This window comes from Rousettus aegyptiacus, unplaced genomic scaffold (genome assembly GCF_014176215.1).
Source record: "Rousettus aegyptiacus isolate mRouAeg1 unplaced genomic scaffold, mRouAeg1.p scaffold_m13_p_1, whole genome shotgun sequence".
Taxonomy (NCBI): Eukaryota; Metazoa; Chordata; class Mammalia; order Chiroptera; family Pteropodidae; genus Rousettus; species Rousettus aegyptiacus.
Window position 1 is genome coordinate 64,522,065 of NW_023416284.1, and position 13,319 is coordinate 64,535,383.

At 30.9% G+C, this 13,319-nt stretch overlaps 1 protein-coding gene and 1 long non-coding RNA gene across 5 annotated transcripts in view; both read right to left on the reverse strand.

Moving 5' to 3' along the window:
- Positions 1–305: 305 nt before the first annotated feature.
- Positions 306–13,319, reverse strand: part of GLMN (glomulin, FKBP associated protein) — a 33,313-nt gene continuing 20,299 nt past the window's right edge. For all 4 annotated transcript variants that reach the window (XM_016134275.2, XM_016134277.2, XM_016134276.2 and 1 more), the window contains 6 exons: positions 12,186–12,270; positions 11,573–11,679; positions 10,723–10,786; positions 1,464–1,587; positions 691–773; positions 306–571 (listed from right to left, as the gene is read on the reverse strand). In XM_016134275.2, the coding sequence (XP_015989761.2) occupies positions 455–571; positions 691–773; positions 1,464–1,587; positions 10,723–10,786; positions 11,573–11,679; positions 12,186–12,270 (580 nt within the window). In that variant the 3' untranslated portion in view covers positions 306–454. The remainder of the gene's footprint in view (positions 572–690; positions 774–1,463; positions 1,588–10,722; positions 10,787–11,572; positions 11,680–12,185; positions 12,271–13,319) is intronic.
- LOC118613643 lies at positions 6,668–8,702 on the reverse strand. Its single transcript, XR_004955599.1, has 2 exons — positions 7,816–8,702; positions 6,668–7,769 (listed from the first exon to the last, which is right to left on the reverse strand). It is a non-coding gene; the product is annotated as an uncharacterized LOC118613643 (long non-coding RNA).

The following is a 13,319-nucleotide window of genomic DNA, read 5'->3' on the forward strand; positions in this document are numbered from 1 at the left end:
AAGAGAAGCAGTCAACTGGCTTAAACTCAAAACTTTTCCCTATTTTCTTTCTTAAAATGGTGTGATACCCAATTTGACATTAAGAGTTCTCAAATGTAAAGTAGTATCTAACTGGAACATAAATTGCATCAATATTTTTATAAACTGACTACAACTATATGAATAAAGGCAATTCAACTATACTTTGAAATTATAACAAATTATTAATTTGTATTGGATTTTAACAGTAGTATTTAGAATGCATATTATGGGCATTATTTACCATGGAGATATCTTTTCAAAATCAAAGACTACTACTAATTACATAATGTGTCATTATAGAAACTTATAAATGAAAAGTTACATTTATTTTTCTGTCAGTAAGTGTTTTACAGAAAATTTTTGTAAAGGTGTTAAATAAATCATAATGGGAAATACAGTATTTTACTAGTTTTTTATTTTGGACATGGAGCTTTCACTTTATCCCAGTATTTTCTTCAGAGGTAGACTTTGTTTTTATTTCAATGAGTTCTTCTACCCGAGCCAGAACACTTTCAATCAAATCAAATGTGAAAAGTGCTGAATGTAGGACCTGCAATGCCAAGAAAATTGTGTTATTAAGGCTGCATTTAAATAAAACAAAGCGAAAACAGAAAAGACTTCATCTGGATGTGGCTTAGGAAAATTGCAGATCTACATTTTTAGATCTACCTTAAGCTGCATTTCAGGAGGCATATTAGGGATCTCTTCTCCACTTACAGTTACAGAACAAAAATCTTTAGATTTCTGGACTTCTGTGAGAAGAAGAAAAAATCATGTTTCACACTTAACCAATAAAACAATTCTCAGGTTTTAATAATAAATTGATAAGCTACTTTCATTATTCACTTAAAAAATCTGTTATTTGTATACATTTTTAATTTTAGTGTTTAATAATGCAAGGTATGCTTAAATCAAGCTATTAGAAAATAACAAAAATTCTGCAACATGCGAATTAGTGTTTCTTTAGGTAACTATTTTGGCATGTACGGGATGAATGAAAATTTGTAAACTTTTTCTAAAAAAGACAAAATTTCTAGTAATGCCTATAGAAATATCACTATATCTATGGAAAAGATCATAAGATTATTATAGAAGAATTGCCAACTTTAAAAAGTAATTCTGGATCTAAGTATCTTTTTCGTAATCTATACTCCTTTACTTGAGGATAGGGTGTGGGGGAGGTGGACCAAGCAATGCCAAAGGACTTGAGATTTTAAACCAGAATGTTTCAATTTGGTTTAAATCTTTGTTAACCCAATTTCAGTGTTAACTGGCTACAAAGATTCACTTTAATTATAAATAAAATGACTTAACTGCCATGGTTCCTTGTCTGCTACAAATCAGAATACAGGATTCAAAATCTCTATTTTGAATATAAATAGCAGTTTTAAAAGCTGACTAATTTTTAGATGTAAATGAAAATGAAATTACACATTACCAACCTTGTCTATTTTCTTGGCTATTTTTAATTTCTGCTTCATAATGTGCTTTTGACATATTAAGTCCTGTATGGAGTGGCTTTAAGAATTTATCCTCAATCTTTCCAAGTTCTGTCCATAATCCAGTCTGTTCAGAAGAATTAATGAAATAATTAGTTACCTGGGACATTTATTGCCTACTATTATTAAGCATGTGTTTGAGAGTTGGAGAAACAAGAATGAATAAGACATGGGCCTTGCCTTTCAAGGTAGTTTACTTTTTAACAATGCATTCATTACATCTAGTTATTTTTATGTGAATACTGATCAAAACAAAAAATACCAATCAAAACAAAAATGTACTTTAGTCGGTACATTCACAGCTCCTGGCTTTGAGATCTGTAACTTACAAGTCTTAACTATAAGAAAATAATTTGAGGTTAATCTACATGGTCTAGGACATTTCTTTTTCCCTATAAACCATCACCACCATGATTCTACCTTATATATACTTTCAACTCTTGACCTTTCAATTGATATCCCTGTCTCATAGATCTAGAGGATTCTTTTCCTTCCCTGGTATAGAAACTTTTCTAACACAAAGCTGATATGGACTTTCCTGGTGACAAATCCAGGAGATTTTAATCTGCTTAGGACAGCTTAGGGTTATTTGGTCATCCACATTAGAGGTTTTTATTCCAAGAGTATTTCTTTCTATAGTACTAAAGGATGGGAGTCATAAAGTCTTAATTTTATTTGAAAAAGAAGAAAGTTCATTGGTATTATTAAGTATTCTTTACAAAGGAAAATATCTTAAGTAAAAAAAGGAAACTTAGGAAACCAATTATCCTTAACTAGAACTGGACCACTAGTTCTTCTAGAAAACCTAGGAGAAAATCTTTGTGATCTTGGGTTAAGCAAAGATTTCTTAGAATCCCAAAAGCATAAATCATAGAATAAAACTGGTAAGTTTGATTCATCAAATTAAAAATGTCTGCTCTTTGGAAGATATTTACAAAACCATACTTAATAAAAGGACAGGAAAAGGTTTCCTTTTAAAAAGTTGCTTTAGGTTGAACTTTTTTTCTTTTACCCTTTAACTTTTACTTAGTATTAGAAATTCTTTAAAATTTTATTCCGAAAATGCTAAATGTTTTATATTCATTCTTTGGTATAAAGTGTAAATAAAGAACTGAGCTCTACCAAGTCTCTTCAGCCAACAAGATTGATGTAATTACTGATACAAGATTTTAAAAATCAACATTTTTGTTTTAAATTTCTCCTTTAGAAAGGATTAAAAGTTTATAAGAGAAAAATGAGATGAAACAAGAAATCTAATTTTATTATATTCAGACTATATTCATTAATAATCTATTCATTAATCTCAGGAATATTAATTAAAGCAACTACATTTAAGCCTTCTATAAGAAAGTGTTTTGCAACCCACAGATAGTTTAACATATTGAAATATATAATCATGTTTCCCCTATAGGTTCAAATTTCATTTCTTAGGAATGCCAGAAAATCAGATATACATGTCAGTTTTTCTACTCAAATATCATCTTTGAAAATATTTGCCAAACGAGATTGCTTTTCAACTAGAAAAATGTTATTCCTGAGTTCATATGCCCTACCTAGAACTTTCCATGAGAACAATAAATGAACTTTGATGACACAATGGTCATGCTTAACTCTAATTAGTGAATAAAGTTTCAAACTTTGGCTACTCAATGAACTTTTAAAATTAACAATTTTCACCTCCTTTACAATATACAATCTAGAAGGAGTTCCTTAGATACCAAAGCTTTCCGAAATAAAATACACTGATTTCAAACAACTTTGGTAGTTTCTGACATTTAAAAAGAGAATTGCTGCAGTTCTGCTATGTCACTTGTCATTCCTGTAAAATATTTTCACTTTAAGTTTTAAAGATCCACAGTTTCTAATTTGGTAAATATAATCTTTAGCTGTAAGGTTAAGTTATACAATTTTGCAAATATCAAGATATAAAGTGTTGCACAACTGATAACAGACCTCATCAAGAAGCATAACCTTTGCATCCATGTTTTGCAATAGATTTGACATCATTAAAACATACCTCTTAATATATCAATAGATGTAATAAAACACTGTATGCATTATATCCATAATTCTAGAAAAATAAATTTTCCAATCCCCAGTGAACCATTTTCTCATTTGCCAAATAATATGCAATTATATACACAAATAATAAGGTTTCTTTTTAATTTCTACAAAGACAAAGAATGTTGATAACTATCTTTCAGAATATTAGGCTGTCTCAATAACAAGTTCAGCATGCTATTTCTAAGTATCTTTAATTCTGAAGGTTTTAAGTTTTTATTTGTGAGAAAACTTACTAGATTCTATTTTCACGAGGCATTTACTTTTGATGAAACTATTTTACATAATTTTAACTTTAAAGTCTTATACTTTCTTTTTAGAACATGGCTCAAATTAAGTCAAAGTTTGCTAATTAGTCATTTGTCTGAATATTGTCACTGCACTTTCAGATCAGCAGTCCAACTTGAACATGGTTCTGTATTTTTTAAAAATTATTTTCCTAATAAAACAGATGGAGTGCAATTTATACATGCTGGATATAAGTTTTGCAGTTATGAATTTGAAAACAAAGTATCTCCCTCAAAATTCATACTGAAAATAGTGAAAATAATTTGATTGTAAAACTTCACAATTTTACTGACAGCAGGTACATTTCACTTCACAGCTAAAACTACATATTACTATAAAATTAAATATTAGCTCTTCTGCTCTGACAATGGTCAATCTGACTGGTAAATACATAAGAGATGTTAGTAAGCAATACACTAAACATCTTATTCCTAGCCAATTTGTGAAATTCCCTCCACTTTCTCACACTGTTCCTTACAATTCTGGCCACAAAATTTGATGCAATATCCATTAACTTTTATTAAAAATCTGTAGAAGCAACCTGATGTTTTCAATCACATTATATTTTATTTTGTAAGAACTGCTGGTCTGACCCACTAAATTGATTTAATGACTCACTGATGTTTGGTTATGACCAGGAATTTGAAGAACACTAAATCATATACCTACGGAAGAAGTTTCTGAGTTAGTCATTCTTTAATTTTATTGGATAATGCCAAACTACTCTCTAAAAGTGATTATACCAATTTGTTTCATCATTGTTCCATATCTTCAGCTATGCTACCTACCTTTTAAGCATGCCATTCTGACGGGTGCAAAATGGTATCTCGCTGAAGTTTTATTTCGATAAGCACTAGTGATACTAGGGAATTGTGTCTTGTGGTCATCAGCCATTTGGGTTTCCTTGTCTGTTGTTTGCCTATTTAATAGCTGTATCCTTCCCCTATTTTTCTTATTTGTAGTGTTCTTCTTGCTTTGTTATTCATGTAAGATTATTTTTGCAGTTTATACACATTTCTTTCTTGAATAGGTTAGTTTTAATATCATATTTATCTTTTCTTTTGTGGTTAGTGCTTTTTTACTTAAGAAACCCTTCCCTACTCCCTTAAGTCACTCAGATAATCTCCTATAATGTGTTCTGAAAATCTAAGTTCCTTTTCAATTTTAAGTCTTTAATCCGTTTGGAATTTTGTTTTGTATGTGAAACAGGCAACTAATTTCTCCCGTGGGTGACAAATTACCCAGCATCATTTACTGAATACTCCCATTCTTCTCTTCTAATTTGCAATGGCATCTTCATTTCAGGCAGAGTACAATGCAATGGTGAATTATGAAATGAGCTCTGGGAGACTGCCCAAGTTCACAAACTGGCTGCTCAATTAGCTATGTGACTTTGAGCAAGTTATACTTCCTTCTCTATGCCTCTATTTCCTCATATGTAAAATGAAGAAAACAGTAATACCCTCATAGGAGGACTAAATGCATTAATACACACTTAAAGCACAGTTTGGCATATGACTCAATAGATATATTATCATTATTAGCATCATCATCATCATTTTATATATATATATATATATGTATATACATATATATATAGGCTATTACATTCTACCAATCTATCCAATCTAACTCTCCTTATGGTAATGCCACATTAAGTTACTATGGCTTTATAATTTATGATATCTAGCAAAGCAAATCCCCCTCCACAAACGTTGTTCTTCAAAATTGTCGTGGATATTCCTGACCCTTAATTGTTCCACATGAAACTTGTGATCAACCCATCAAATCTCATTTTTAAAAACCCAATTCGTGTTTTGATTTGAATTATACTGAATTTTTAGATTAATTTAAGAAGAACTGACTTTAAGATACTGCATCTTTCCATCCAAATAGATCACTGATTCTCTAGGCCTTTTAAAAATCCTTCTAGTAGTATAATTTTCTCCAGTTTTACATATATTTATACATATTTTCCTAAGTATCTCATTTTTGTTGCAGTTGTAAATATTTTCTAGTTGACTAAGAATTGAATTTTTATTATTATTATGTGTTGAAAGGATCAAATGTTTTTTTCTGTAGCTACTGAGAAGATCAAGTATTTAATGTATAATTACATTAATGTTCCACTGCTGGAAACCCCACTTAGTTGCATGACTTTAAAAAAAATTTGATAGATTTGATGGTAATATTAGTATTTATATTCATAAATGAGATTAGCCTATAACCTTCCCTCAGCATACTATTCTTGTCTGTTTTGGTATTAAGGTCATATCTTGCTAAATAGACTCATATTAGTCACAACTATTCTTTTTCTAGTCTTTGCAATATTTCATAATATATAGAAGTTCTCAAACTTCACTAAGTTAAAAATGTAGATTTCTGGCCATGCTACCCTGAACAAGGCTGATGACTGGTCTTGGAAGCTAAGAAGGGTCGGGCCTTGGTTAGTACTTGGATGGGAGGCCACCTAGGAAGACCAGGTTGTTGTAGGCGTAAAAAATAAAAAAGGGATTGTAAGCTGACAAGGTCCTTGAAATCTATGAGGTCAACCAAGGGTTGCCTTACCTAAAAATTAAAAAAATATATAGAGAGATTTCTGTTCTTCCTCAGAGGCTTTGATAAGATTTGGAGCTGAACCCAAGAATCTGCATTTATGTATATATTTAAAAAAAAATACCCAGGTGATTTTGATTAGGAACATATGCTAAGAAACAATAAGAATGATCCTGTCCAATGCCAATGAAGAACTTAATTTTTAATTAAAATTTGAAAATTAATTTAAAATCTAAATGGTCACATGTGGCTACTGTCTACTGTATTGCAATACAAGTCGTTACTAAGTCTTTATTAAGAACTTAGTTGTTTTTCAATCATTTAATACACAGCCCATAATCATAAAACCTAAAGGTAATAAAAACGTGTTTCAAAATTAGGCTTAAGAAAATTTGTTGCCCATTGTGTTCAGCATAATTCTACAAATCTTTCATATGATGAACAATAGTCATATTTTTAGAAGCATGTAGGAGTGAAGAAGCCATAGAAATAAGTATATTTTCTCTTGGACATTAAGGTTACTAGATCTTAAAAAAACTACAAAGAAAATCATTTTAAGATTTCTTTCATCTTTGATGTCTAGAAAAAGTAACTTAATATTTTAAAAAATAGTTATAAGGATAAAAACTTAGAATGTTCACAAATGCCTGCTTTTTAATATTATACCCAGTCTCATTGATGGAGTACTGAAATCTTTTCAGTTCTAAAGCTTAACTATACATTTAAAAATTCACTGCAGCCTGTCTCACAAAAGGAAGACTAGAGAGTTCGTTGCCACACTGAGATTGCCAGAACAAACAAGGACCTTGCAAAGATCAAATCAACCATGACAATGAATAAAAAAAGAGATAAATAAGACCCAGTTTTCCCCTTTTTCCTAATTCATATATGACTTCTGATTTATGAGGTAATATTGCACAACTTCTATCACTTGTAATATTAAGTAATATTTATGACCTGAAGTCATTTAGCTCTGCAAATGACACATAAAGGATATGTTTTAATCTTGGAGAAACAATTTAAATGAGAACTCAAAATATGGATTATATAGAATTATATGTATGTGTATTTATATGCCAATTTTTTCCTAAATGAAAATCATATGTGCATATATTACATAATTAATTCCATTAAAAAATTACTGATACTTGTAGCCTTTACAATCTCACATTGCTTCCTTTGACGCTGTATTCATTCTACATACTTCACCACAACTTAAGAAAAAGAATAGATAAGCAGGCAAATGGGAAAGGATATGAGTATATAAGACAAAAGGTAAGGCTTAAAATTATAGACTATGTATTAAAATATTATTGTAATTCAAAACTAACCCATATTTAAAGGCTTAAAATTATAGACTATGTATTAAAATATTATTGTAATTCAAAACTAACCTACCAAATAAAAAGAGAATACTAAGTATAAAAGCTACGTTGGTTTTACCAGTAGAGACTGAAGTTCAAGGTTCAAGAAAAGTTATGTGAAAATGAAGTGTGGGAGAAGATGCCTTTAACTTATGCAGAGAAATAAAGAGGCATGAAATAGGGTGAGGAGGGGAATGACTTATGAAAAGAATAAGCCAGCTGACAGTAACCTAAAATAGCAGGAAAAGAAATGGATCATTACTCAATTATGAATCACTTGTATCATTTGATTATGTTCTTAATTTTCTTATATACCTTTCTGACTGCTTTTCAGCTTTTCATATGACTACCCTCTCAGTACATTTAACTGCTCAAAAATAGGTACTGGTAGGAGTCCTTTTGAATAACTACCCACAATTCAGTATCACCAGAGTACCTTTTGGTTTCTCCTTTAATCAAAATTTCTAAGAACTAAGAAACTGTCATTTTTTTGATTAACCACAGCAAACAGATTTGCCTCTCATTTATACCCATGACCTATTATAATTGTACTTGGGAGAAATTCTTCTGTGATGAATAGGCAATTAAGTTGTCTGAAAGATGTCAGGTTGCCATCATGAATTTTTTTGTTTTTTGTTTTTTGCTAATTTCCTTGGTATGATAATTCTTATGGCAACTTGCATGGCAATGATACTTTGGATTATTTGATACCTAAGAAAAAATTAAAAACCATTAAATAAGAAAACAATCTTATAAATTGGTTATATCCTTTTTTTCACCATATAATGTTCAAGCCAAATAAAAGTGAGGCATTAGTTGTGAATATCACAGCTGACCTGGCACAGTACTAAACTTATCTGTCTTCCGTCTTAGGCAGAAGCCCTTCTACTGCCCCTGTTAAGTACACTGTATTCCATACCTGATAAATCTATCAACTCTTACTCAAGAAGACTCTTTTTCTTCATGTCAGGCAAATCAGATCACCTCTAGGTATGGCTTTTCTGGATTACTGAAAAAGTAAAAACATATCTCTTACCCTAATGACACCTTCCTAAAGAAGGGCATCCACTGATGCTGAATTTTACTTATCTTTTCTACTTTTATCAGAAACTCCTTTAGAAGTCAGGATTTAGTTTGTGACTCTAAGACTCTAGCCACTAGGTATATGTCCTTGTGCCAGTTAAAGATCTTTCCTGTGCCTACATTACCTATGAAAGGTAAAAAAAAAAAAAAGTACTGATAGCATTATGAAGAATAAATGATATATAGCACCTGACCAGAATAGTGGTTGTCACTGGCAGGAGGTGGGGATGGGTGTGGAGTAATGAGGTCAGAATTGAGGAGAAAAACAGGGAACTTCTTGTGATGATAGTAGTATTCTACATTTGATGAAGATTTGGATAATACAGATCTATCCATTTGTTAAAACTTAGTGAATGTACTCAAAATCTGTGCATTTCATTTTATTTGAATTTTAACTAAAAGAAAAGCTATCGCCAGATATTTGACTCTACTTAATGAAAAACATGCTGAAATATTTAGGGCAAAGTATGGTGATGTTTGTCGTTTACCCTGAAATGTATCAAAAAACTTAAGAGATTGATGGATGGATACATGGTAAAGTAAAATGTTAATGATGGAATCTTGGTGGTAGGTAAATCAGTGATCACTGTAAAATCCTTTCAACTTAGCTGTATGGTTGAAAAACTTAAAATGTTAGAAAAGAAAAATGCACCCTGGCACAAAATAAGCAATAGTCAATGGTAGCAAATAACAATTTTTGGCTGAAAAGGGATGATAAATGAGGTCAAATCACTAAATCTACTAGATTTAGTCTAGAGGGAAGGAAACTGCTACTTAGAAACTTTTTATTCCAAATTATAATTTACTTAAAAAAGAAATAAAAGCTCTTTAACATCCTTATATAAAAGTCAATTACTATCATTTCTAAAAAAAGAAACATTAACAAATGATTCAGGTAGTTAAAATTAATAGAGATGACACATAGGGAAAGCAATTATTAAAATAGAGGATAAAAAGCACTATTCTACTGTATGACAAATCTCTCTCAAATAGTTTTCTATTTATTGAATACCTCTAATCATGTACTATTAAAAACAAATCAAACTTCCTACACATTCTCCATAAGGTGCTGTTAACAGATTCTGTTTTAGTGCTGAAAATGCTTCAATTTGTCATGTTGAGAGGACATCGAATTATCAGATAGTTTTATTTTATATAGCTGAGACTGAAATCATGACTTATAGGTGGAGGCAGCTGAACAAGACACCCAAATATGTTGAACTCCAAAAGGTTAGTTAACTTAGGACCTCCAACTTATCTAACAGGTCTAAGCAATGCTTATACAAGAAGGCGGACAACATAGATGGACCTCGAGATAATCATGCTAAGCAAAATAACCCAGACGGAAAAGGTTGAAAATCACATAATATCACTTATAGGTGGGATATAAACCTAAAAGCAAGTGAACAGGACAGAGACTCATGGACATGGACCACGGACTAGTGGTTACCAGAGGGTAAGGGATAGGGGGGAAGTAGATGGGGTAAAAGGGGTCAAATATGTGGTAACAGAAAGAAATCTAATTATGGTAGGTGAACACACAATGTAAATATATATATGCCTTACTGTTAAAATGTACAGCTGAAACTTACTGGATTTTGTTAACCAATATCACCATTAAAAAAAAAAAAAAAGGCAGAAAGCAGAGGTACAAAAGGAAAAGAAAAGGGATGTGGGGTAGTGAGGACTCCTGGGGATTAACTTTAGGTTTCAGAGTAATTGTTAGTAGTTCTTCCAGCCTTTGTAGCTGGTTAAGAAATACTGGCTTAAGTAGATATTGATATGAAAATCTGAAACATTCCTTATGCATGTTGAATACAGTCAGTTTCTTTTTCAAAAAATTCACTTACTTGATTGTCATGTTCATTATCTTTGATAACCAAGTACCTCAATAAATTTAATGAGGCCATTATCCTGTTAATTGAAAATACATAATTTGTTATAATACAGTTATATAAAATCAACAGTAATGTCAATGAATAAAGTAAGCTAAAACCTAGGGTATATTTTGTAATTATGTTTGCCATTAAAAGTACAGCTGATCCTTGAATAATGCAGGGGTTAGGGACACCAAACCCTGTGCAACTAAAAATCGTGTGTATGACTATGTATTCCCTTTAACATATCTTTTGGAGTGGTAATAACTTATCACTCTTGTTCTCCGAGTTCACAAAACACAATTGTGAAAATTAATATTATTTTTTCCCCTAAGGAACCTTACTTAATATTTGAGAGAATCGTCTCTTGCTTCCTGAATTTTAAGATTCCTTTTATTAATGCTTTACAACCATTTCTCAACATCCATTCTATTATACTGAAAGTGAAATTACATGTTCTATATTTAAAAAAACATGATGTCCTGAAAAAAGCAACAAAACTTAAACACATATACTTTTTATAACTTACATACATGAAATTCTTAGTTTTTAGTCACCAATGCTGCAGTTGCAAATCTCTATGAGCTATATTAAAATACTGGGGTATGTCAAAGGTAAAAAATCATACTGTTGGTCATACTTCTGGAAAGAAGTTTTTGACTTTGTTTTTACACAGTATCGAATTGCTTAAATAGGAAAATCTTTATGTAATTGTATGAATTAACCACAGATCATAAAAACCATAGGAAAATACCTTTTACTACTTTAGGTTGCTCATTTTATTCTGAATTTACTATATGACTCTTAGTAATGATTACCTCACCTATCAGAGTTTTGCAGTAGATCTGTTTCAGCACCCTCTGGGAGAAAGAGTACCAAATCTAGAAGGGAAATCAGCTGTGGTCCTGTAAACCATTTGTTATGTGTTCTCTGAAAAGCAAAAGAAAAACTGAGAAAGGCTTTAAGTAATAGCTTGATAAATTCATGTGTTTTCTAATACCTTGATACTACAAGAATAAACTATTAAACATTTAAAACATATATTTTAAGTTTAATTTCCATTTTTTCTTTCACTATTTCCAACACCTGGAACAAACTTGGCTAGTTTGTGAACACTGGTGCATTATTTTTTTTTTTCTATATGGAATTACTGAGTATTCACAAATTAGACATCATTTTTTATTAATATTTCAAAAGTACATAGCAAATCAAAAAAGTCACATTATCAGCACAAAGAATATAATTTAAATTTATAGTCATCAAAATTTAAAAATTCATTTTTTTAAATATGCAACAAAAAGAAGAAATACACTATAATACTAGAGACAGAAAAAGTTGATAGGGAAAAAAATCCATATTAATGTAATCCACAAATGAATAAATATATCCTATAAAACAAACTAAATTGATAATTTACACCTTAGCTATGCTCTTACCTTTAATGATATGTCGATCTGATTTTTGATATTTTGAATAATAAAGGCCTCCACACCTGAGTGATTACTTGTATTCAATAAGCACCTTTAAGGCAAAATTACAATACATTTGAAATTATCCTGGACTTCATTATAATTAAATAATGGTGCAAATTTTACGAATTCAAATGGGCCATGTAGTACTTCTAGGAATACAAAAACCAGAGAAGATGGTCAACCAATTACAGTCACTTATTATGGTTACTGCTCTAACTAGCAAATTCTATTTAACTGGATTTTTCCAACGAGAATTTTCTATCAAACCAAATTTGCATCTTTTTGTACATATAGTTGCAATGATTTAACATGGCAAGAATAGGCACTAGTATATAATAACCTAAAAACTCTCCAAATTATTCCCTGTGAAAGTTGACTAGTCTGGTTACACTAATTAAATTGCAAAGAAAGGAAACTCAATATGACTAGCCCAAGAAAAAAAGGATTTCTTGGTAGGAATACAGGTAGATCAGAAGAGGAAGGCAAGTACAAGACCTAAGCATCAAACTGAGATTTCATAAACCTGCTTTGACTCTTATCAATAGAAATGAAGAAACGATTAGATCAAGGATGCTAGTTTTGGCCAATCCCAAAGAAGACTTAGCATTTTAACAATGCTCAAATCTGTTCTTAATTCATTTGTATTACCTAGGTCCCAACAAACTAAGATCTGCAAGCCAAATTCAGCCTGCTGCCTGTTTTATGAGAATAAACTCACCCTTAATACAAAGACAAAATTGAGCATCTGCAACACAGACTGGCCCATTAATCCTATATTTACTATTTGGCCTTTTATAGAAAATTTGCTCTTCTTTAACTCAGAGAATTGCTTTCCCCCTCAAACGACACTATTAATAAGCTCTACACTAACTTGAAGTGAACAGCCTGTCAAGTTATAACTCCAGAGCCATTAAATTCAACTGTGAATAAGGAAGATTACTGACATATGTAAAGTTCTAGCAGGAGCCTAATCAATCTCAGTTTAATCTTTTAAGTCTATTTTACTTTTATAGTATGTCAATTAACTGAATGAAATATACACTATTATTCATGTAATATATGTGTATATACGTACCCATATTGATTAACCCTTCTCTA